The 22296-nt window shown below is 39.9% G+C and overlaps 1 protein-coding gene across 1 annotated transcript in view; it reads left to right on the top strand.

The window, feature by feature from the left end:
- The first annotated feature begins 9300 nt into the window (after nucleotides 1–9300).
- Plac8l1 (PLAC8 like 1) overlaps nucleotides 9301–22296 on the top strand; it is a 38620-nt gene continuing 25624 nt past the window's right edge. Inside the window, exons 1-2 of the mRNA XM_042692158.1 lie at nucleotides 9301–9425; nucleotides 16064–16200. Of these exons, the coding sequence (XP_042548092.1) occupies nucleotides 9301–9425; nucleotides 16064–16200 (262 nt within the window). The remainder of the gene's footprint in view (nucleotides 9426–16063; nucleotides 16201–22296) is intronic.

Here is a 22296-nt window from a genome sequence, read left to right as displayed (position 1 = left end):
GAATCTTCATACTGATTTTTATAGTGTTTACAAATTTACCTTTCCACCATTGGTCTATGAGAATTTCTTCCCCCACTCCCCAACTCCTAACACCATACTTGCCAGCATTGATCATTTGTTCTTTTTCAGACTGGGGTGAAGTAGAATTTCAATGTTGGTTTGATCTACATTTCTTTTATAGCTAAGGATGTTGAATTTCCCTTCATGTATTGGCCACTTGTAGTTTTTCTTTAGATAACTGTCTAGTTCATTTGCCTATTGCTCATTGGACTATTGTTCTTATAGTATTTAATTTTCTGGATGATATTAAGCCCTTGTCACATGAAAAACTTACAATGATTTTCTCCCATTCTCTCTGTTATGATAGCTTCCTTCAGTGATCAAGAGTCTTTTAATTCTTGCTCTTATCTCTTGAGCTATTGGAGGCCTATTAAGGAAATACTTGCCTCTCTCTCTCTCTCTCTCTCTCTCTCTCTCTCTCTCTCCCTCTCTCCCTCTCTCCCCCTCTCTGACCCCTCCCCCCATCCCTCTCTCCCTCTCTCTTTTGGTCGATTGTGGGCTTGAACTCTGGGCCTGGGTGCTGTTTTTGAGCTCTTCAGCTCAGGCTAGTGCTTTACCACTTAAGCCACAGTGCCACTTCTGGTTTTCTGGTGGTTAACTGGGGATAAGAGTCTCATAGACTTTCCTGCCTGGGCTGGCTTTGAATTGCCATCCTCAGATCCCAGCCACCTGAGTAGCTAGGATTACAAGCGTGGGCCACTGATGCCCGGACTGCCATTATATCTTGAAGTGATTTCTCTGTTGTCTCCTCTAGTAGTTTCAAAGTTTTAAGTATATTAAAGTCTTGAATCCATTTTTGGTTTTATATAAAGAATGAAAGATGGAGCTGGAGGTGCCAGTGGCTTATGTCTATAATCCTAACTACTCAGGAGGCTGAGATCTGAGGATTGTGGTTCATAGCCAGTCTGGAAAGGAAACTCCCTAGGACTTTTATCTTCAACTAACTACTCAAAAAAGGCAGAAGTGGTGCTGTGGCTCAAATGGTAGAACTCTCTCCTTGAGCAAAAGAAGTTCAGAGTTCAAGCCCCAAGACCAGCAAAAAAAAAAAAAAGAATAAAAGATGGGTCTAGTTTCAGTCTTTTTCATGAAGATATCCAGCACTATTAGTTGAAGAGGACATCTTTTCTCCATTTTGTAGTTTTGGCTTCTTTGTTAAGAATCAGATGGTTGTAATTGTGTGGGCTAATTTCGAGTTTTCTTATTCATTTGTTTATGGTTTACGTGTCTATTCAAGTGTCACTATCATGGAGTCTTTGCAGTATAATTTGTTTGCTCTAGATTGCTTTGGTTATCCAGTGTCTTTTGTGCTTCCATATGAATTCCAATGAGGAATATCATTGGGAGTTTGATGAGCATTGCACCAAATCTGTAGTATTTTTGGTAGTATAGACACTTTTACTATATTAACTCTGCCAGTTCACAAACATGAGAGACTTTTCCATTTTCTAATGCCTTTCTCAATTTTTTTTTAGTGTTTATTGTGAAGGTTTTCCACTTCCTTAGTTAGGTTTATTTCTAGGTCTCCCTAGAATGGAGAGAGTAGATAAAGCCCACTTTCTGATTTTAGAGGAAATGATTGTTTTTCCCATTTAGAGCATAAGTGGCTATGGATTTCTCATACATAGCCTTTATTATATTAGGGTGCATTCCTTCTATTCTTAGTTTCTTCAGGGATATTATTTGAAAGTGTGTTGGAATTTTTTCAAAGGCAAATATGATGATTTGAGGTCAATACAAGTACAAAAAACAAAATTTAAAAAACCTGATAGATTTGTTAATTATTTGTCCTCTTGTTAATTATTTGTCCTCTTTCTAAATTTTTTTCTTGCCAGTCCTGGGGCTTGAACTCTGGGCCTGGGGTCTGTCCCTGAGCTTTTTTAGCTCAAAGAGAGCATTCTACCACTTGAGCCATTGCGCTACTTCTGGCTTTTTTGAGTAGTTTGTTGGACATAAGAGTCTCATGGAGTTTCCTTTCTGGACTGACTTTGAGCCATGATCCTCAGATCTCAGCCTCCTGAGTAGCTAGGATTACAGGTATGAGCCACCAGCACCTGGCCCAAGCTGGTTTTTTTTTTTTTTTTTTTTTTTTTTTTAATTTTTATAACTACAGCTTTGTAATAGAATTTGAAGTTTGGTTTGATATTCTTCCAGCACTGTTCTTCCTGCTAAAGATTGTTTTTACTATACAGGATCTCCTATTATTCCATATTATTCTATCTGCATCTATTGAGATGATCTTGTGGTTTTGTCCTTCTGTTGTATTGAATGACATTAATTGACTAATAGGGCTTCTGGGATGTTTCCATAAGTTGGCTATTGTGAACAATGAACATGGATGTGCAAGTGTCTTTACACTATTCTGGCTTGTGATATTCTGGGTAGATGCCCAGGAGTGATAATGGCTGGGTGGTAGGGAAGATCTGTTTAGCTTTTTGAGGAGCCTCAAGACTGCCATCTATGTTGTACTAGTTGTACTAGTGGTTGTACTAGTTTACATTCCCACCAACAGTGGAATAGGGTTCCTTTTTTCTACATCCCTGCCAGCATTTGTTTTTGTTTGAATTCTTGATGTTGGCTAGTCTAACTGGAGTGAGATGGAATCTCAAAGTTGTTTTGATTTGCATTTCTTTATGGCCAGGGATGTTGAGCATTATCTTGTGTTTATTTGTCATTCTTAAGTCTTCTTCTGAGAAGCCTTTCTTTAGCTCCTTTGCCCATTGATTATTAGTTTGTGTGTGTGTGTGTGTGTGTGTGTGTGTGTGTGTGTGTGTGTGTGTGTGTCTTAGGGCTCTGATGGATGTGTTACTGGTAAAGATTTTCTCTCAGTCTATTGGCTGTCTTTCTAGTTTAGTCACTATGTCCTTAGTGGTGCAGAAACTTTTTTTCTCCTTTCCTTGATTTTATTTCAATAAATATTATTTTATATGGTCAGATTGGGCAGAAACTTTTCATTTTGATGTAATTTATCAAGTCTTTTTCCTATCTCTTTGTTAATTTCATTTTTCATTTCCTTTATTGAAAATTTGGTTTCTTTCTTTTTTTTTGGTCATGGGAGCTATTTTTTTAGCTCCCTTATCAAAGATTAGATGGCTATAGGTCTGTAGGTTCATTGCTGGGTTTTCAATTCTATTCCATTGGTCCTGAGGTCTGTTCTTGTGCCAGTACCAAGCTGTTTTGATTGCTATGGCTTTGTAGTAGAGTTGAAATTTGGTATTGATATTCCTCCAGCACCATTCTTTCTGTTAAGGATCATTTTTGCTATTCAGGGTCTTTTATTGTTCCCTATGAATTTTTGGATTTCCTCTTCTATTTCCTTGAAGAATGAGGTTGGAATATTGATAGGTACCGCATTGAATTTGTAGATAGCCTTGGGTACTATTGTCATTTTCACGATGTTGATCTTTCCAATCCAGGAGCATGGGAAGTTTTGCCACTTTCTAAGTTCTGTTTTGATTTCCTTTTTCAGGTTTTTAAAGTTTTCATTATAGAGGTCCTTTACTTCTTTAGTTAATTCCTAGGTATTTTATTTTTTGTGGGACTATTATGAATGGAGTTGCTCTCCTAATTTCAGCCACGCTTTTCTCATTGTTGGCATAGAGAAGAGGCATTGATTTTTGAGGGTTAATTTTATAACCTGCTACTTTGCCATAGTGTTGAATCAGCTTGAGTAATTTGGGAGTGGAGTCCATGGGATTCTTTAAATACAAGGTCATGTCATCTGCAAAGAGGGAGAGTTTTACTTCATCTTTCCCTATTTGGATACCCTTTATGTTTGCATCTTGTCTTATTGCTGTAGCTAGGCATTCTAATACTAGATTGAAGAGAAGTGGAGAATGTGGACATCCTTGTCTCATTCCTGAGTTAAGAGGAAATGGCTTTAGTTTTTCACCACCCACTATAATGCTGGCTGTAGGTTTGTCATATACAGCCTTTATTATATTGAGGAATGTTCCATGGATTCCTAATTTTTCCAGAACCTTCATCATAAAGGGGTGTTGGATCTTGTCAAATGCTTTTTCTGCGTCTATTGAGATAACCATGTGGTTCTTATCCTTGCTCCTGTTGATGTGATGAATTATATTAATTGATTTGCATCTATTGAACCAGCTTTGTATTGCTGAAATGAATCCTGTTTGATCATGGTGTATGATTTTTTGGATGAATTGTTGAAGTCGATTGGCCAGAATTTTGTTGAGAAGTTTTGCATGGATGTTCATCAAAGAAATGGGTCTATAGTTCTTTTTCTTTGATGAGTCCCTGCCTGGTTTTGGGATGAGGGTTATGATGGCTTCATAGAAAGAGTTCGGCAGTGAACTTTCTCTTTCAATTTCATTGAAGAGTCGAAGGAGTATTGGTGTGAGCTCTGCTTTGAAGGCCTTGTAGAATTCCGCTGTGAAACCATCTGGTCCTGGGCTTTTCTTAGATGGGAGGTCTCTTATTGCTGTTTCTATTTCAATGCGTGATATGGGCCTGTTAAGATGGTTTAGTTCATCTTGGTTTAGTTTTGGCATGTTGATATTTTCTAGGAAAAGGTCCATTTCTGCCAAGTTCTCAAACTTATTAGCATAAAGGTTTGAGAAGTACCCTTATAATGTTCTGAATCTTGGTTGTTTCTGTGGTGATGTTTCCATTCTCATCTCTGAGTTTATTTATTTGGGTGTGTTCTCTTCTTTTTCTAATAAGATTTGCTAAGGGTCTGTCAATTTTGTTAATTTTTTTGAAGAACCAACTCTTTGTTTTGTTGATTCTTTCTATGGTTTTTTTGGAATCTAAGTCATTTAATTCTGATTTAATTTTAATTATTTCTTTCTGTCTACTGGATTGGGGTTTATCTTGCTGCTCTTTTTTCAAGGAGGTTCAGATGTAAAAAGCTGTTGTTTCTGAGTTTTCCAAGGAAAGATCATGTCATGCTTAGTGACATTTAGCTAGACCAGTGTTTATTAGAGGTACTTATTAAAGCATAGTAATTTTAGCTGGGTCCTAGTGGATCATGCCTATTAGCCTATTTATTCAAGAGGAGGCTGAGATTTCAGTGCTGGATTCACATCTAGCCTGGGAGAAAATATTCTTATCTCTGATTAACCAGTTAAAACCTAGAAGTAGAGGAATGGCTCTAGTAGTAAGAATACCAGGCTTGAGTGGAAAAAGCCAACAAGAAAACACAAGGCCCATCAAATTGTTCATTTCAGATCTCTCCAATTTGTTGATGTAGGAACTCAGAGCTATAAATTTGCCTCTGAGTACTGCCTTAGCTGTGTCCCAGAGGAGCTGGTAATTTGTGTGTTCATTTTTGTTGCATATCATGAATATTTGAATTTCCTTTCTAATCTCTTCCATGACCCACTGGTGATTCAACAGTGTGTTGTTCAGCCTCCATGTGTTACAGGACTTTCTTTGGTGGCTTTTGGTGTTGAGTTCTAATTTTATTCCCTTGTGGTCTGAGAGAATGCAAGGTATAACTTCAATGTTTCTGAATGTTTGGACAAGTTGGCTTTGTGACCTAAAATGTGGTCTATTTTGGAAAATGTTCCATGTGCTGCTGAGAAAAAAGTGTATTCTGATGCTGCTGGGTGAAATATTCTGTAGATGTCTGTTAAATCTAGTTGATCTATTCAGTTGTTTAGATCTGCAGTTTCTCTGTTGAGTTTTTGCTGAGTTGATCTATCTAGTGGGGAGAGTGGTGTGTTAAAGTCCCCAACAATTAATGTCTTTGGATCTATGTGAGATTTGAGAGAAAGTAGTGTTTCTTGGATAAATTTGGGTGCTCCATTGTTTGGCGAATAGATATTTAGAATTGTAATATCCTCCTGAAGAAGAGATCCCTTGATTAGTTTGTAGCGGCCTTCTTTATCTCTTCTCACTAATTTTATTTTATTTATTTATTTATTTATTTTTTGGGTGCGGTCATGGGGCCTGAACTCTGGGCCTGGGAGCTGTCCCTCAGCTCTTCAGCTCAAGGCTAGCACTCTACCACTTGAGCCACAGCGCCACTTCCGGCTTTTTTCTTATGTGGTGCTGAGGAATCGAACCCAGGGCCTCGAGCATGCAAGTGCTCTACCACTGAGCCACCTTCCCAGCCTTTCTCACTAATTTTAATTTGAAGTCAATTTTATCTGATATTAGGATTGCATGAGTTGTTTGTTTTTGAGAGTAGCAGATTCTCTTCTTCTCGGATTTTGTGAGTTTTCCCTGTGGCTTATGCATCTGGGTTCAGGATTTGTGGAGGCTGTTCAGGTCAGGTGTTAAGGTCAGTGATAATGGGATGCCATGTACTGTGTCTCTGGTGGGCACTGTGCTGGTGGTGTCCTGCGCTGTGGGTGGGCCTTTCGGCCAGGCTGGGTGCTTACCTCTGGTGCAGGTTTGCTCCAGACACTGTTGATGTCAGGGTCCTTCACGGGGATGCACAGGCAGGCTTTTGGGGTGGGCTAGGTCCCGAGGGAGAGGAATATGTGCAGAGAGGTGCCAGCAGCTTAATGGGGTTCTGTTGAGCACCCCTCCTGGGAGTATTGCATCACTAGGGCATTGCAGGCAGGTTATTGGGGCTCACTTGGATGCTCTCCTGTAGCAACTTCTCCCTAGCATTAGAAGTCCTGCCGAGGCCCATAACAACTGCTCTTTCGTGTTAGAAATTCCACCCTATTTTGTTGTTCTTATAACCTGAATTTTCATGTATCACGTATTGATGCACAAATTGTGGAGCAGCAGACATGGTAGTAAGCACTTGGAATAGATTAATGGTAGAAGAAACATAGCAGTTGATAGTTGATAGATAGTTGATAGTTGATAGAGAAGTCACCCATAATTCTGCAATGGAGACAAATTTTATGAATCTGTGTCTGAGAAATCTTGATTTGAAAGTGGCCATAAGCTTTTTCTGACTATACTGGTTAAATACTCTTGCATTAACTATTCTTTATGAGTCTGATGGAGAAAATGTATAGTTAGTAATTGCTTCCTTTTGTCTGTCTAATGTATACTGAATTATTATTTCAAATTTTAACCCTCAATCTGCAATTGTGCCGTGTGTGTGTGTGTGTGTGTGTGTGTGTGTGTGTGTGTGTGTGTGTGTGTGTGTGTGTGTGTGCCAGTACTGAGGCTTGAACTCAGGACCTGTGGGCTCTGTACTTTGCTTTTTTCACTCAAGGCTGATGCTCTACCTCTTGTGCCACAGCCCTTCTTCTGGTTTTTTGGTGGTTAATTGGAAATTAGAGTATCCTGGACTTTCCTGCTCAGGGTTGCCTTCAAACCATGACCCTCAGATCTCAGCTTCCTGAGTACCTAGGATTATAAACATGTGCCACTACTGCCTAGCTTGCCTAAGTTTTTGTATTCCAGGGATGTTATTAAACTTTTGAGGTCTATCCTTCTAAAAGGTATATCCTACCTAGAGACATATTGTGGGGGCTTCTAAGACCCTGAGGATTTCAAGCAGGAAGGAAGTTATTACCAGGCAAGCTTTGATTTGCTCCCCAACTTCCATGTAGCTGAGTAGGAGAGAATCCCTGTGAAACCCACGGAATAGCAGGGGTTTCTAGACATTATAAAAAGTCTTGCCTCTGTGCCTCTAATCATGTAAAATAATATTTACCAAAATGAATTCCAGGAATAGAGATAAGAGTTATTTTTGGTCTTGTTTGTTTATCTGCTTCTGGGGGCAAAGAAATTGTGGGCCAACGGGTGAATAAATGCAGCAGTGGGACTCAGTAGACACCGTGCTAAAAATGAACTATACAATTTGTGGGCAGGGACCAGAGGGAAAAACTGGGAGAGAGCAAAGTAAGGGTTGACAAAAAGCGATGTAGTCATTACCTGCCTTATAAAATGGTCACCCCCTTCTGTACATCACCTTTATAATTAAAAAAATCTTAGGGGGCTGGTACAACCTAGTATGGCTCAAATTTGAGCTTTCATGAGATGGATTCAGTATGACACAATTTGTCATTGCTTTTGGGTGAGTTATGTGCTTTATCTCATCTCTCTGAATTGGACCAGCCACATAATATGGCAGAAATCTGTAGTTTCTGAGTTTTCCAGGGACAGATCATGTCATGCTTAGTGGCATTTAGCTAGATCAGTGTTTATCAGAGGTACTTATTAAAGCATAGTAATTTTAGCTGGGTCCTAGTGGATCATGCCTATTATTCTAGTTATTCAAGAGGAGGCTGAGATCTGAATGTTGGGTTCACCTTAGCCTGGGAGAAATTCTTGTCTCTGATTAACCACTCAAAACCCAGAAGTGGAGGAATGGCTCAAGTAGTAAGATTACCAGGCTTGAGTGGAAAAAGCCAACAAGAAAACACAAGGCCCATTGTTCAAGCCCCAATCCTGGCACCAACAAAAATCAAAAACCAAAACAACACTCTTCCAAAAGAAGAAATTTTGACCAAAGATATTTATTTATTTTTGATAATAATAGTAGGGTTTGAACACAGGGTTTTACCCTTGCTAGGCAGGTATTCTATTGCTTGAGCCATGTGCCCTTTTTCACTTTAGTTGCTTTTTTTTTTTCCAGAAAAGGTCTTACGTTTTTTTTCTAGGGCCAGCCTGGGGCTATGATTTTTCTACTTACCTCTTGTGTAGCTGGCACCACAGCCTGGTTGTTTATTGAGATGGAATGTGGCTAACTTTTTCCCCTAGCTGGCCTCTTTCTCTGTCCACTAAGAAGCTGAGGTTACAGGTGTGAGCCCTCATGTCCAGCTGATAAAAATGTCATTTGAAGTTATGTATTTACTTGTTACTTTAATTACACAGCATCTCCAACTGTCATCTTCCTTCAGACTAGTGAGAGACACTTGCTCTTAGATGTGTATCTATCTTTTTTTTTTTTTTTTTTGGTTGGTTGTGGGGCTTGAATTCTGGGCCTGGGTGCTGTCCCTCAGCTCTTCAGCTCAAGGCTAGTGCTCTGCCACTGGAGCCACAGTTCCACTTCTGGTTTTCTGGTAGTAAATTGGAGATAAGAGTCTCATGGATTTTCTTGCCCTGGCTGGCTTTGAACTGTGACCCTCAGATCTCAGCCTCTTGAGTAGCTAGGATTACAGGCATGAGCCACCGGTGCCCAGCGTGTGTCTGTCTTTAAAGAGGTATAATGTCTGTCAGTTGTATGGTTATGACCTCAGGTTCTAGAATATCAGAGCAACATTCTTTCAAAGAGTTGTTTCACTTTGGATTGAAGCTGATTTTAGAATCAGTCATTGCTAGAGGGACAAGGACAGGCCCAAGTGCTGGGAAAACACTCTCCCCATGTCTTGGCTTGCCCATTCCTTCTCTGGCTGTCCTGATGGTGTGTCCTTATTGGGCCTCCCCTCACCTCTGCTGTTCTCACTCAGATCATCTGAAGAGGAAAGACATTGCATTCCTAACTTCAGGTAGGAAGTAGGATGAGATTTTCTCAGCTTTTTCTCTCTAGTTGAAATATCCCCCTTGGATGAAGACAATGTCCCCAATCTTTGCTCATAAAGAGATAGGGGAAGGAAGAGTGGGTCTGGAGGAAAGTCCTTGCTACCTTTCCCATGTAATGGGAAAAATGTTTAGCTCCTACTGGAGAACAAGGAGAAAGCAGAATGATGTCAACATGAGAAAAGGCTGGGCACAGTTGCTCATGCTTGTAATCCTAGCTATTCATTAGACTGAGATCTGAGGATCACTCATGAGACCCTCATTTTAATCAATGTGCAATAGCACATGCCTGTTATCAAATCTATGTGGAAGCATAACTAAGAGATGGACTTAGATATAAATATGGGATCCTATTTGAACAAATACAGCAAAAAGGGCTAAGAGCATATTTCTGAACTTTGATTTCAAGCCCCAGTAAAACACACACACACACACACACACACACACACACTCACACACACACATACACACACAGATGGGGAAAGATGTGCGTTTTGTCTATCTGAAACATCTTTACTAGGTAAGAGTGGATCAAACTTTGACTGGACTCAGCCTCCTGCCTCCCATGAGTTAAAGCTTCCCTCTGTTCCTGGTGTGAATGACCACCTCTCAAAGTTTTCCTGGGGCTGCTTGATTTTCAGTACTTTGTCCAGCCTAGGATAACTGGAATAGAGTCACCCTGGCTAAACTTTAAGGCATTTGGATAGAACTTATGACAACTGAAAAATTGGCCCAGATATTCTGTCTCTGTTTCACAGAAAGCTATACAGACTGCCTGGGGTATATACTAGGTCCTAAAGTTACAGTAATAGCAATAGCTGCCATGGATTGCATGCCCGCCAGGTGGTGCCAAGTCTACAATCTGGTTTTGTACACATGGCTAGTAGAGCTGGGGTATTTAGAATCCAACTTTATGTAGGAAGATGCCAGAATGGAGGGTTGTGAGCTATTGTTTTTTCCCAAGGCCAAAAAATTAGAATGCCTGAATCTAAAATGTGAGCTCCAGGTAGAAACTACCTAAGTAAAGATCCAGAATCACAACAAATCAAAGAAAGACGAGATAAATGGAACTGCATTAATTGAAGAGTTTCTGTATGGCAAAGGACCTAATTAGCAAGATAATAATTATAAAGTCCACCAAAAGGGCTAAGATCTAAGGGCCTCATACCTAAAATACATTCAGAGCTCAAAAATTAAACCTCCCCAAAACAAATCCTCAAAGAAATGACCACCCATTAACAAGTGGGCTAAAGACTTAAAGAGAGACTTTTCTGAAGAAATTAGAATGGCCAATAGACACATGAAGAGATGTTCAACATCTCTGGCCATAAAAAGAAATGTAAATCGAAACAACACTGAGATTCTACCTCACCCCAGTTAGAATGCCCATTATTTAGGAAACTAACAATAACAGATGCTGGTAAGGATGTGGCCAAAAGGGAACACTACTACACTGTTGGTGGGAATGTAAACTTGTTTAATCTCTCTGGAAAGCAGTATGGAGACTAATTAAAGAAGTCCTACTTCTGGGCATCTATCTGATTTACCACAAACCAAGTTACACTAAAGCCGCCAGCATAATCATGTTCACTACAGCATTGTTTACCTTAGCTAACCATCAACCCAGATGCCCCTAAATGGATGAATGGATCAAGAAAATGTCACACACACACAATGGAAACCTATGCTTCCATCAGAAAGAATGCATTGCCCCATTTGTAAGAAAATGCAAAGACTTGGAAAAAATTATACTAAGCAAAGTAAGCAAACCCAAAGAAACATAGGTAGCATGGTTTTCCTCATTTGTAATATCTAGAATGTGCCTGTAAATCTACAAGTAAACCCAATGGACAGTAAAAGACAAATAATTTCACCTGGACATGATTAAACAGCAATCTAAACACTCACACAGTGAGAAAAAAGGATATTCTTAGGATCACAGGGGCTCAACAGCTATGTACATAAGATCATATAAAATGATGCTTATCAAAATGAACTCCAAGAAATAGAAGTAAGAGTTTTTTTATTATACCATTTGTGGTTCTTTTTATTTTCTTCTTTCCTTTTTCCCCCCTCTGTAGCTGTTTTCCATTTCTGTATCCTTTGTCTTGTATATAAGTTTATCTGATTTGGGGAAAGGAAGGGGAAACACAGAAATGGTTGGACAAAGGATGAACCAATTCAGCAGTGAAACCCACTAGACATGATGTTGGAAATGAACCACAACTTTGTAGGGAGGGAAGTTAGGAGGGGAAAAGCTGGGAGAGAATGAGGGAGGGGGTGACACTGTTCAAAAGGAAATGTACTCACTACCTGACTCATGTAACTGTAACTCCTCCGTACATCACCCTTACAATAAAATTTAAAATAAAATAAAAAATTAAAGTGTGTGCTCTTTTCACTAAATGGAGATTGGATGAATTTATTGAATTTGATGGTAAATAGACAGCATAGTTCTGTGGTTGTCAGATTCAGCCATTTCTTCTTCTTCATAACAGTATTAGATTCTGTGGGATAAATACAGAAACGCTGTCCAGAAAGCTAAGAGACCACTAAGTGCCTGGCACATAAAAGATGCTTAGTGAAGAGTAGACATAGTTGTAGTTGTTATTGTAAATCATGATCTGTGAGTGGTAAATTCAAGCATTTTAACATAAAAAATCACTAACAATGTAAGATGTGTGTGTGTGTGTGTGTGTGTGTGTGTGTGTGTGTGTGTGTGTGTGTGTTGACACACACACAGGACTTGGCACTTGAACTTAGGACTTGGGCACTATCCTTTAAGTTTTTCACTCAAGGCTAGTGCTCTACTACTTGAGCTACAGCCCCGTATCTGGCTTCTTGCTGATTAATTGGAAATAAGAGTCTCCAACTGTCTGGGCTGGGCTACCTTTGATCTTCCATCTTCAAATCTCAGTCTCCTGAGTGGCTAGGATGACAAGTATGGGAAGATGTAAGATATTAAAGAAAGAATATACTTTAACTTGAGCTCAAAATTGGATGGGCAGGTGCATGTGCATGCTCTCTCTCTTACACACACAGTAACTAGGTTTTTTTTAAAATTCTTAATACGAGAGTGCTATCCTCTTAGTTATTTGATTTGGAATAGAAAGAAGACAGGCTTTCTTGCTGTGATAAAAGATATTATAAGCTTGTCAAAATAGAAGCAAAAAAAAATTTCTATTCTAGGGCTGCAAGCAGTAAATGGTTCATTTCAGGGGAAATGTCAAATCCAGGTGGTTGGCCCTAAGATATCTTTTCACTAAAACCAGAGATGTTGAGGCTCTTAGCATAGTGCTGATATATATATATATATATATATATATATATATATATATATATATATATCCTGCTGGGATATAGACAGTTTTTAGGCATTCCTTTGCTTTTATTTTGTTAACGTACATATGAGAGTTGAGGCTTCACTAGTGAATGAAACAGTGTCCAAGTGCCATAGTTTAGGTTAGAGGAGCAACATTTGAGGAGGACTCAAATACCACAGAAGAGACATGAATTTATTTGGTCCAGTCAACAAATATTTGTCATGCACCCACCAGGCTTCAGGATAGTGTAATGGATGGTGGACCTACAGGGAGGAGCAGTTGTACTCGTTGGGTGGGAAGGGTTCACATGGAGGTAGAAGAAACAAGACAAAATTGTAGCTTCTTTAGGAACAGTCTCAAATACTCATAGGTGGGTTGGTTGGCTGGGGCTACCATAAGTAAAGACCAAAATCTGAGTGGAATAAACAAGGGAACTTAGTTTTCTCAGTTGTAGAGGCTAGAATTGCCAGGTCAGAGTGCCAGCCCAGCCTATGTCCTGTGATAGCCCTTCCTGACTTGTAGTATCTCACATGGCCTTTCCTCTGTGCATCGTTCTCTTTTTATGTGTCCATCAGTTCTATTGAACCTGGATCTCACCCTATTGACCTCATTTAACTTTACTTTCTAAGAGCCATATGCCCACAAAAAGCCACATAGGTCTAGAGTTATAACGCATGAATTTTGAAGAAAAAATATCAGTCCACAGAAGTAAGTCTAAGTCACATCATAAGCATATAAACATTTATCCAGCTTGTAAGTCTTTCCTCCTTATGTATATAAAATTTTAGTATGAACAATACATGAAAAGATTTTAATAACTTATTTGTTTATTTAATGTTAGTACCATATCTTGAACAAAGGCTCCTACTTGATTGAGTTCCTTCATTCCTTCCTTCCTTCCTTCCTCCCTTCCTTCCTTCCTTCTTTCGTTCCTTTTTCTTTTTCTTTTTTCAGCTGTGGGGCTTGAACTCTGGGCTTGGGCGCTGTCACTGTGTTCTTCAGATCAAGGTGAGCGCTCTACCACTTGAGCCACAGAGCCACTTCCGGTTTTCTAGTGGTTTATTGGAGATGAGTCTCACGGACTCTCCTGCCCGGGCTGGCTTTGAACCGTGATCCTCAGATCTCAGCCTCCTGAGTAGCTAGGATTATAGGCGTGAGCCACCGGCGCCCGGCTATTCCTTCCTTCCTTCCTTCCTTCCTTCTTTCTTTCTTTCTCTCTCTCCCTCCCTCCCTCCCTCCCTCTCTCCTCTTTCCTTCCTCCCTTCCTTCCTTCCTTCTTTCCTTCCTTTCTCTTTCTTCCTTCCTTCCTTCCTTCCTTCCTTCCTTTCTTTCTTCCTTCCTTCCTTCCTTCCTTCCTTCCTTCCTTCCTTCCTTCCTTCCTTTCTTCCTTCCTTCCTTCCTTCCTTCCTTCCTTCCTTCCTTCCTTTCTTTCTTTCTTTCTTTCTTTCTTTCTTTCTTTCTTTCTTTCTTTCTTTCTTTCTTTCTTTCTTTCTTTCTTTCTTTCCTTTCTCTCTCTCTTTCTCCCTCCCTCCCTCTCCTTCCTTCCTTCCTCCTCCTTTTCTTCCTCTCTCTCTCTGTCTCACTGTCTGTCTCTCTCTCTTTCTTTCTTTCCCAGTCCAGGGGCTTGAACTGGGGCTTGTCTCTGAACTTGTCTCTAGCTCAAGGCTAGCACTCTACCACTTGAGCCACAATGCCACTTCCAGGCTTTTCTGTTTATGTGGTACTGAGGAATCGAATGCAGGGCTTCATGCATGCTATGCAAGCACTCTATCACTAAGCCACCTTCCCAGCCTCTTGATTGGATTTCTTGCTCATGATGATGCTCTCCCATTTGAACCGCATTTTGAGAATCAGCTTTTTCTTTTTTGGCTAGTTATTTAGAGAAAAATCTCATGGACTCTTCTCCCCAGACTGGCTTTGAACTGTGATCCTCCACGTTTCAGTCTCCTGAAGTAGCTAAAACTACAAACATGAGCCACCTGGTTTGGATTTTTATAATTTTTAAAATGATTTTTTTCAAAATAAATTTGCTTTTGAAATTGACGGACTACTACTGCTCAGCAGCTATGTGTACTTGAGCATCTTTGGAAAACTAATAAACTGTCTCAAAAAGAATATATTTGTGAATCCTAAATCTGGCAATTAATGAAATTAACATAATTCTTTTGGGTGTGTTGGTACTGTGGCTTGAACTCAGGGCCTTTTGCTTTTACTTGGCTTTTTGCTCAAGGCTGGTGCTCTACCACTTGAGCTATACCTCCACTGCCAGCTGGCTCATTGGAAATAATCATCTCTTGGATTTTGTCTTTCCAGGCTGGCCTTGAATTGTAATCCTCAGATGTCAGCTACCTGAGTAGGTAGGATTCCAAGTGTGAAACACCAGTGTCTGGCACAATTATTTTTGTTGTTGTTGTTTTACTGAGCATTAATTTGTGTTTTACACTTAAAAATTTTGTTTGGAGCCAGTACTTTTTCCCAAGTCTCAGACACTTAGGTTGGCTTTTCAAAGGCTCATTAGACTTTAGATTTTGTCTATGAGGCTGATGAGAGGCCTGTTTTTCCTCCTCATAGATCCATGACACAAGTGGGCAAAACACTTGAAGTCCAGACGTTCCTTTAAGCACTGATGTATCATTTCTATTTCTTTGCTAAAATTCTTCTTGATGTCTCACTGGCTCTTCAGATGGGTAGGCTTCATGCCCAATTTTCCTTCTGTCCTCCCTCTTTTGTTTGTTTGTTTTTTTGGGTCCGGTCATGGAGCCTGAACTCTGGGCCTGGGCGCTGTCCCTCAGCTCTTCAGCTCAAGGCTAGGCTCTACCACTTGAGCCACAGCACCACTTCCGGCTTTTTTCTTTTTGCTTATGTGGTGCTGAGGAATTGAACCCAGGGCCTCTGGCATGCAAGGCATGCGCTCTACCACTGAGTCACCTTCCCAGCCCCTCTGTCTTCCCTCTTAACTCTATCCTCTTGCCATCTCTCTGATATTTATACCTGCTATGGAGCTGGTGGAAGACTTGGAAGCTTTGTAGTCACATGGTCTCCAAATCTACAGGAATCAGGTTTCAGTGAGATATCAGGATGATGCTAGAAATTTCCTGGAGACTGATTCTTTAGGTTTTCCTTGGAGACATGCACAGTGGGTCTGGGGTGAGACTCAGGAATTTGTTTCCTTAACGTGTTAATGGGATGGATTCTTATCTCTTCTTTATTACTCTGTCTTGTTTAATGGTTGCCTTTTTAAAGCATCTCTGTTTCCAGGTTCATCATCTTCCTCTCTCCACCAGGAGTCATGGACCAGCCCAGACCGTGGTGAAGCAACCAGTTCGTGGTGCCAGTGGGAGGACCGCCCTCACAGCGATTGTTCAGACCGGTGGGGACTGGAGCACCGGTCTCTTCAGCGTCTGCAGAGACAGGAAAATTTGTATGTTTTTCTTCTTTCAGTTCTTCCTCATTATTTCCTTTTTCCAGAGACAGAATCCTAGCTACTCAGGAGGCTGAGTTCTGAGGATCTCAAGCCCAAGGACAGAAATAAAATGGTTTAAGAATAACTGGACTAATAGTCACTCAAACGCATTGCTTAGCTGGAAAAGCAATCTTGCTTTTTCAGCAATGTGGATTCTTTCATAGAGTAAGTTGATGCCTTCAATTTTTTTAAAAGAATATTTATTTTTGGCATCAGTAGTGGATCGTGAATTCAGGCCCTGGGTGCTGTCCCTTAACTATTTTGCTCAAGGATAGTGCTCTATCATTTGAAGCACACCTCTTTTCTGGCTTTTTGGTGATTAATTGATGGTAAGAGTTACAGATTTTCCTGTCTGGGCTGACTTCAAAATTTGATCCTCAGACTTCGACCTTCTAAGTAGCTGGGATTACAGGAATGGATCATCAGCACCTGGCTAAGATTTTCCTTCCTTTCTTCTCCCTTTGTTTTTCTTCTTTTTTTCCTTCCCTCCCTCCCTCCCTCCCTCCCTCCCTCCCTCCATTCCTTCCTTCCTTCCCTAAATAAGTATTCCTTCCTTGACTAATTAAATATTCACCAGGGCTCATCCATCCAATGAAAAGTCAGAGAACAGCATGATGGCGAAGGCAGGAGAAGATATATCTTTGGGATACCTTTTTGGATACCTTTTTAAAGTAGCAGATTGTGAAACTATGCACATTAAGCCTGGTGCTGATGGCTCACACCTGTAATCAAAGCTACTCAAGAAGCTGACCTGGAAGACTAAGGTTCAAAGCTAGCCCAAGTAAAAAAGTTCAAGAGACTTTATTTCCAGTTAACCATCAAAATTATAGTCTGGAAGTATGTCTCAGGTGGCAAGACTCTAGCTGTGATTACGAAGGCCAAGAGGTCCTGAGTTTAAACTCCAGTTTGAAAATCAAAATTGCATATGCTTTCCACAAAACTCTGCAGGCTAAACACCATTTGGGGGACGCAGTGAGGAGTATAAACATTTAGAAAAAGATATGGAGGGACACAAAGACATATTTATAGCAGAGATCTCAGGATGACAGGCTAGTGAATAATACTTATTTTTTGTTTATATCTCGTCAACATTTGTAGGAGGACTATGTAGTGCTCTAATAAAAGCAAGAATGAACACAAAAGGAAACTTGCTTTGCCAACTGAATTTTTTTCTCACACTCTGGTTCACTTTTAAGGAGTTACAAGAACACCGTCTTCGAGCTGCATGGTTTTCTCCTGGGTTTGGAGTTGAAGCCTGTTGATTGAATTTTTACCTTCTGGTAGCACCTCTCTGGTACCACATGTCAGAATCATTCTCCAGAATCTGATGCTCTTGGTCAGGGAGCAATTGGATTACAGAATCCAATCCAATGCTGTAGGAAGTGGTATGTGTGATGGATGAGGGTTGGCTTCTTAAGTTCAAAAGTCCAAAGACCCTGGCTTTAACAGTTTTGAAGAATACCACTCTCCCCATCCTGTGGAAACTTCTGGGAAGATCAGAATTTGTTCTAAAGTGTTGCAGGATGGGTCAGTGGGTCAGAGAGCTCATTCAGTAGGGTCTCTCTCTCTCTTTGTCCCTCCCTGCCTCCCTCCTTGCCTCCCTCCCTGCCTCCTTCCTTCCTTCCTTCTCTTTCTTTCTTTCTTTTTCTTTTTTTGGTTCTGGTCCTGGGGCTTGAATTCAGAACCTAGGCTCCATTCTTGAGTGGTTTTGCTCAAGGCTGGCACTCTACCACTTGAGCCACAGCTCTACTTCCAGCTTTTTTAGTGGTTAATTGGAGATAGAATCTCACTGGCTTCAAACCACAATCCTCAGCCCTCAGCCTTCTGAGCAGCTAGGATTACAGGTTTGAGCCATTCTGCCTGGCTTGACAGCCTTTCCTGTAGCTTGGAGCTCTGCAGTCTCTTCTTGCCACAGCTATGTGTATATAGCTTTCTGAATATTCACAGTAGCTGTTCTCTCAGGGTTGCTCCTGTTTCTCTGCTCTTTTCATGATGTTGTCATTCAATGCTACAGTACAGAGAGGGTAGAGTAGCCATGCAGAGATGTGGAGATCTTGTCCCAAACAGGTAAATGGACTATCTTCTTTTTATAGCACCTGGTATGGAGCTGGGGGAACATCAGTGCATTTTCAACTCTGGCAAAGCCTAGAATATAATGCAGTTGAGATAACAAATTTGTATCAGATACAGACCATATTGTTCCTGTGCTGCCTTCTACTAGACTAATCATATTACCTAGAGTGGCTTCTCTGGGTCTTTATTGGTCCTACCCTGACAATAAAGAGAATAAAAGTATTGACCTCAAGAGTTGTCAAGAATAAAGCAGATAATGCACTCCCCCCAACCCCCTTTCTCATAAGCGTACTGAAGTATGGATTCAGGGCCTGGGTGCTGTTCCTTAGCTTTTCCTCTTAAGGATAGTGTGCTACTGCTTTTTAAAACATATATTTTTTATTTTCTATTTTTTAAATAAGTTTTTATTGTGAAAATACTGTACAGAAGGGTTACAGTTACATGAGCAAGGTGATGAGTACATTTCTTATCCAGCATTGTTGTCTCCTCCTTTGTTTTCCCCCTACCATCCTGTCCCTCCCATTTCCTCATCTACATTCCCCCACCAGCCCCTACCCTCCCCCGCCCCAGATTGTACATCTCATTGTTGCAATGGGTCAATCTGTATCCCTATTTAAACATTTTGTTTTTTCCCTTCCCCTCCCCAAATTATACCAACATCAAATACAGTGAAAACAGGGGTTATACCATGGGGGAGGGACATACAAAGCAACAAAAAAAAAAAATCACTTGGTACCTTATAAATATGTTAGAAAAATATTTTTTATTGTAAAGATACTGTACAGAGGGGTTACAGTAACATGAGTAAGGTAATGAGTACATTTCCTATTGAACATTGTTACCACCTCCTTTGTTTTCCTCCTACCATCCCTTCCTTCCCTAACTCCCCAACTCCTCCTTCCCTCCCCCCCCCAAGTTGTAAAGTTAGTTTTCAACATAGTGTCTTGTATATCTCATTGTTACAGTGGGTCAACCTGTATCCTTATTTCAGCATTTTGTTATTTCCCTTCCCCTCCCCAAATTAGAAAAATATATATACAAGATACAGGGCACCAGAATCAAATAAAGTGAAAACAGGGCTTATACCATGGGGGAAGAACACAAAAGAAACAAAAAAAAAATCATATAGTACATTATATAAACACATTAGAAACAATAGCAAGAAAGATAAAACCTCTTGTGTCCCTATCTGGGTTCATTTCACTTAGCATCATCTTATATGGTCATCTATATATATATATGTCATATATATATATATGGTCATATATATATATATATGACCTTCTACTAGTTATTGCAAATAAGGGAAACCATGGGACCTATGTTTCTTTGGGCCTGGCTTACTTCACTTAATATAATTTTTATATGTTTTTTATATTTTTTATTGTAAAAATACTGTACAGAGGGGTTACAGTTACATGAGTAAGGTAATGAGTACATTTCCTATTGAGCATTGTTACCTCTCCTTTGTTTTTCCCCTAACATTCCTTCCCTCCCCACCTCTCCAAATCTTCTCCCTCCCATAATTTGTAAAGTTCGTTTTCAACATAGCGTGTACATCACATTGTTACAATGGGTCATCCTGCATCCTTATTTCAGCATTTATTTCCCTTCTCCTCCCCAAATTAGAAAAATGTATATACAGGATGCAGAGCACGAGAATCAAATACAGTGAAAACAGGGGTTATACCATAGGGGAAGTACATACAAATGAAACAAAAAAAATCACATTGTACATTATAAATATGTTAAAAACAATAACAAGAAAGAAAAAAACCACTTGTGTCCCTGTCTTGGGGTTCATTTCATTTAACATCATCTTTTTTTTTTTTTTTTTTTTTTTTTTTACAAAAATATGATTTAGTTGCTTAACATCATCTTATATGGTCCTATGTACGTAGCTTTTGACCTTTTCTACTTGTCCTACACATGTACTAGTTATTGCAAATATGGGACCTATGTTTCTTTGGGTTATTTCATTTAATATAATTTTGCCCAAGTCTTTCCATTTCCTAACAAATGAGGCGGTGTCATTCTTTCTGATGGAGGCATAGAATTCCATTGTAGGTATGTAGTTGTGTGTGTGTGTGTGTGTGTGTGTGTGTGTGTGTGTGTGTGTGTGTGTGTGTATGACATTTTCTTGATCCATTCATCTACTGAGGGGCATCTGGGTTGGTTCCATATCTTGGGCTATGGTAAACAATGCTGTGGCTTTAGTATGGCCTTGTTTGTTGGGTAAATGCCCAAAAGTGGAACTGTTGGGTCGGGGAACTCTGTGTGGAGTCTTTTGAGGAACCTCCATACTGCTTCCCAAAGTGGTTGAACAAGTTTACACTCCCACCAACAATGCAGTAGGGTTCCCTTTTGGCCACATCCCCTCCAGCATCTGTTGTTATTAGATTTCTTGATTATAGCCATTCTAATTGGGGTGAGGTGGAATCTCAATGTTTTGATTTTCACTTCTTTTATGGCTAAAGAGGTTGAGCATTTCTTCATGTGTCTATTGGCCATCCTTTCCTCTTCAGAGAAGGGTTTCTTTAAGTCTTTAGCCCACTTATTAATGCATCCATTGTTTCTTTGAGGATTTGTTGTTGTGGGATTTAATTTTTTGACTTTTAAGTATATTTTAGATAGGAGGCCCTTGTCTGTTATATGGCTAGTGAAGATCTTCTCCCAGTCTGTGGGCTTTCTATTGATCTTGCTAGCTACATCCTTTGCCATGCAGAAGCTCTGCAGTTTAATGCAATCTCATTTGGCCAACCTTTTTATCGATTTGTTGTGTTTCTGGGTATTTATTAAGAAAATTTTGGCCTGTGCCAAGGAGCCCTAGAGTTTCTCCTATTCTTTCCTGTAAAGTTTTCAGGGTGCCTGTTTTTACTTTGAGGTCTTTGTTCCACTTGGAGTTGATTCTGGTGCAGGGTGAAACATAAGGATCTAACTTTAGTTTTCTACAGGTGTTTAACCAATTTTCCCAGTATCATTTACTTTCTATTTTTTTTTTTAGCTTCCTTGTCAATGATTAGATGGCTAAAGGTCTGTGGGTTCATTCCTGGGTGTTCAGTTTTATTCTATTGGTCCTCAAGTCTCTTCTTGTGCCAGTACCAAGCTGTTTTGATTACTATGGCTTTATAGTAGAGTTTGAAGTTTTATATTGATATCCCTCCAGCACTATTCTTTCTGCTAAGGATTATTTTTGCTATTCAGGGTCTTTTATTGTTCCATATGAATTTTTGGATTGCTTCTTCTATTTCATTGAGGAAAGAGGTTGGAATATTAATAAGTATCGCATTGAATTTGTAGATAGCCTCTGGAAGTATTGCCATTTTCATGATGTAGATCCTTCCAATCCAGGAGCTTGGGAGGTTTTTTTTCCACTTCCTTATTTCTGCTTTAATTTCCTTTTTCAGGTTTTTAAAGTTTTCATCATAGAGATCCTTCACTTCTTTAATTAACTCCTAGGTATGTTATTTTTTTGTGGGGTTATCATAAAAGGAGTTGCTTTCTTGATTTCAGCTGCACCCTTCTTGTTATTGGCATACAGAAAAGCCATTTATTCGGGGGGGGGGGGAGTCAATTTTATACCGTGCTACTTTGCCAAAGTTTCAGATCAGCTTGAGTAACTTGGGAGTGGAGTCTATGGGATTCTTTAAATACAAGATCATGTTATCTGCAAAGAGGGAGAGTTTTACTTCCTCTTTCCCTATTTGGATCCTCTTTATGTTTGCATCTTGTCTTATTGCTCTAGTTAAGCATCCCAATACTAAATTGAGGAGGAGTGGAGAATGTGGACATCCTTGTCTCTTTCCTGAACTTAGAGGACATGGCTTTAGCTTTTCGTCATTAAGTATAATGCTGGCTGTAGGTTTGTCATATACAGCCTTTATTATATTGAGGAATGTTCCATAGGTTCCTAGTTTCTCCAGAGCTTTCATCATGAAGGGGTGTTGGATCTTGTCAAATGCTTTTTCTGTATCTATTGAG

The sequence above is a fragment of the Dipodomys spectabilis genome, unplaced genomic scaffold, assembly GCF_019054845.1.
Source record: "Dipodomys spectabilis isolate Male_0828 unplaced genomic scaffold, ASM1905484v1 ptg000147l, whole genome shotgun sequence".
Classification (NCBI taxonomy): domain Eukaryota; kingdom Metazoa; phylum Chordata; class Mammalia; order Rodentia; family Heteromyidae; genus Dipodomys; species Dipodomys spectabilis.
This window is presented reverse-complemented; position numbering and strand designations above follow the sequence as displayed.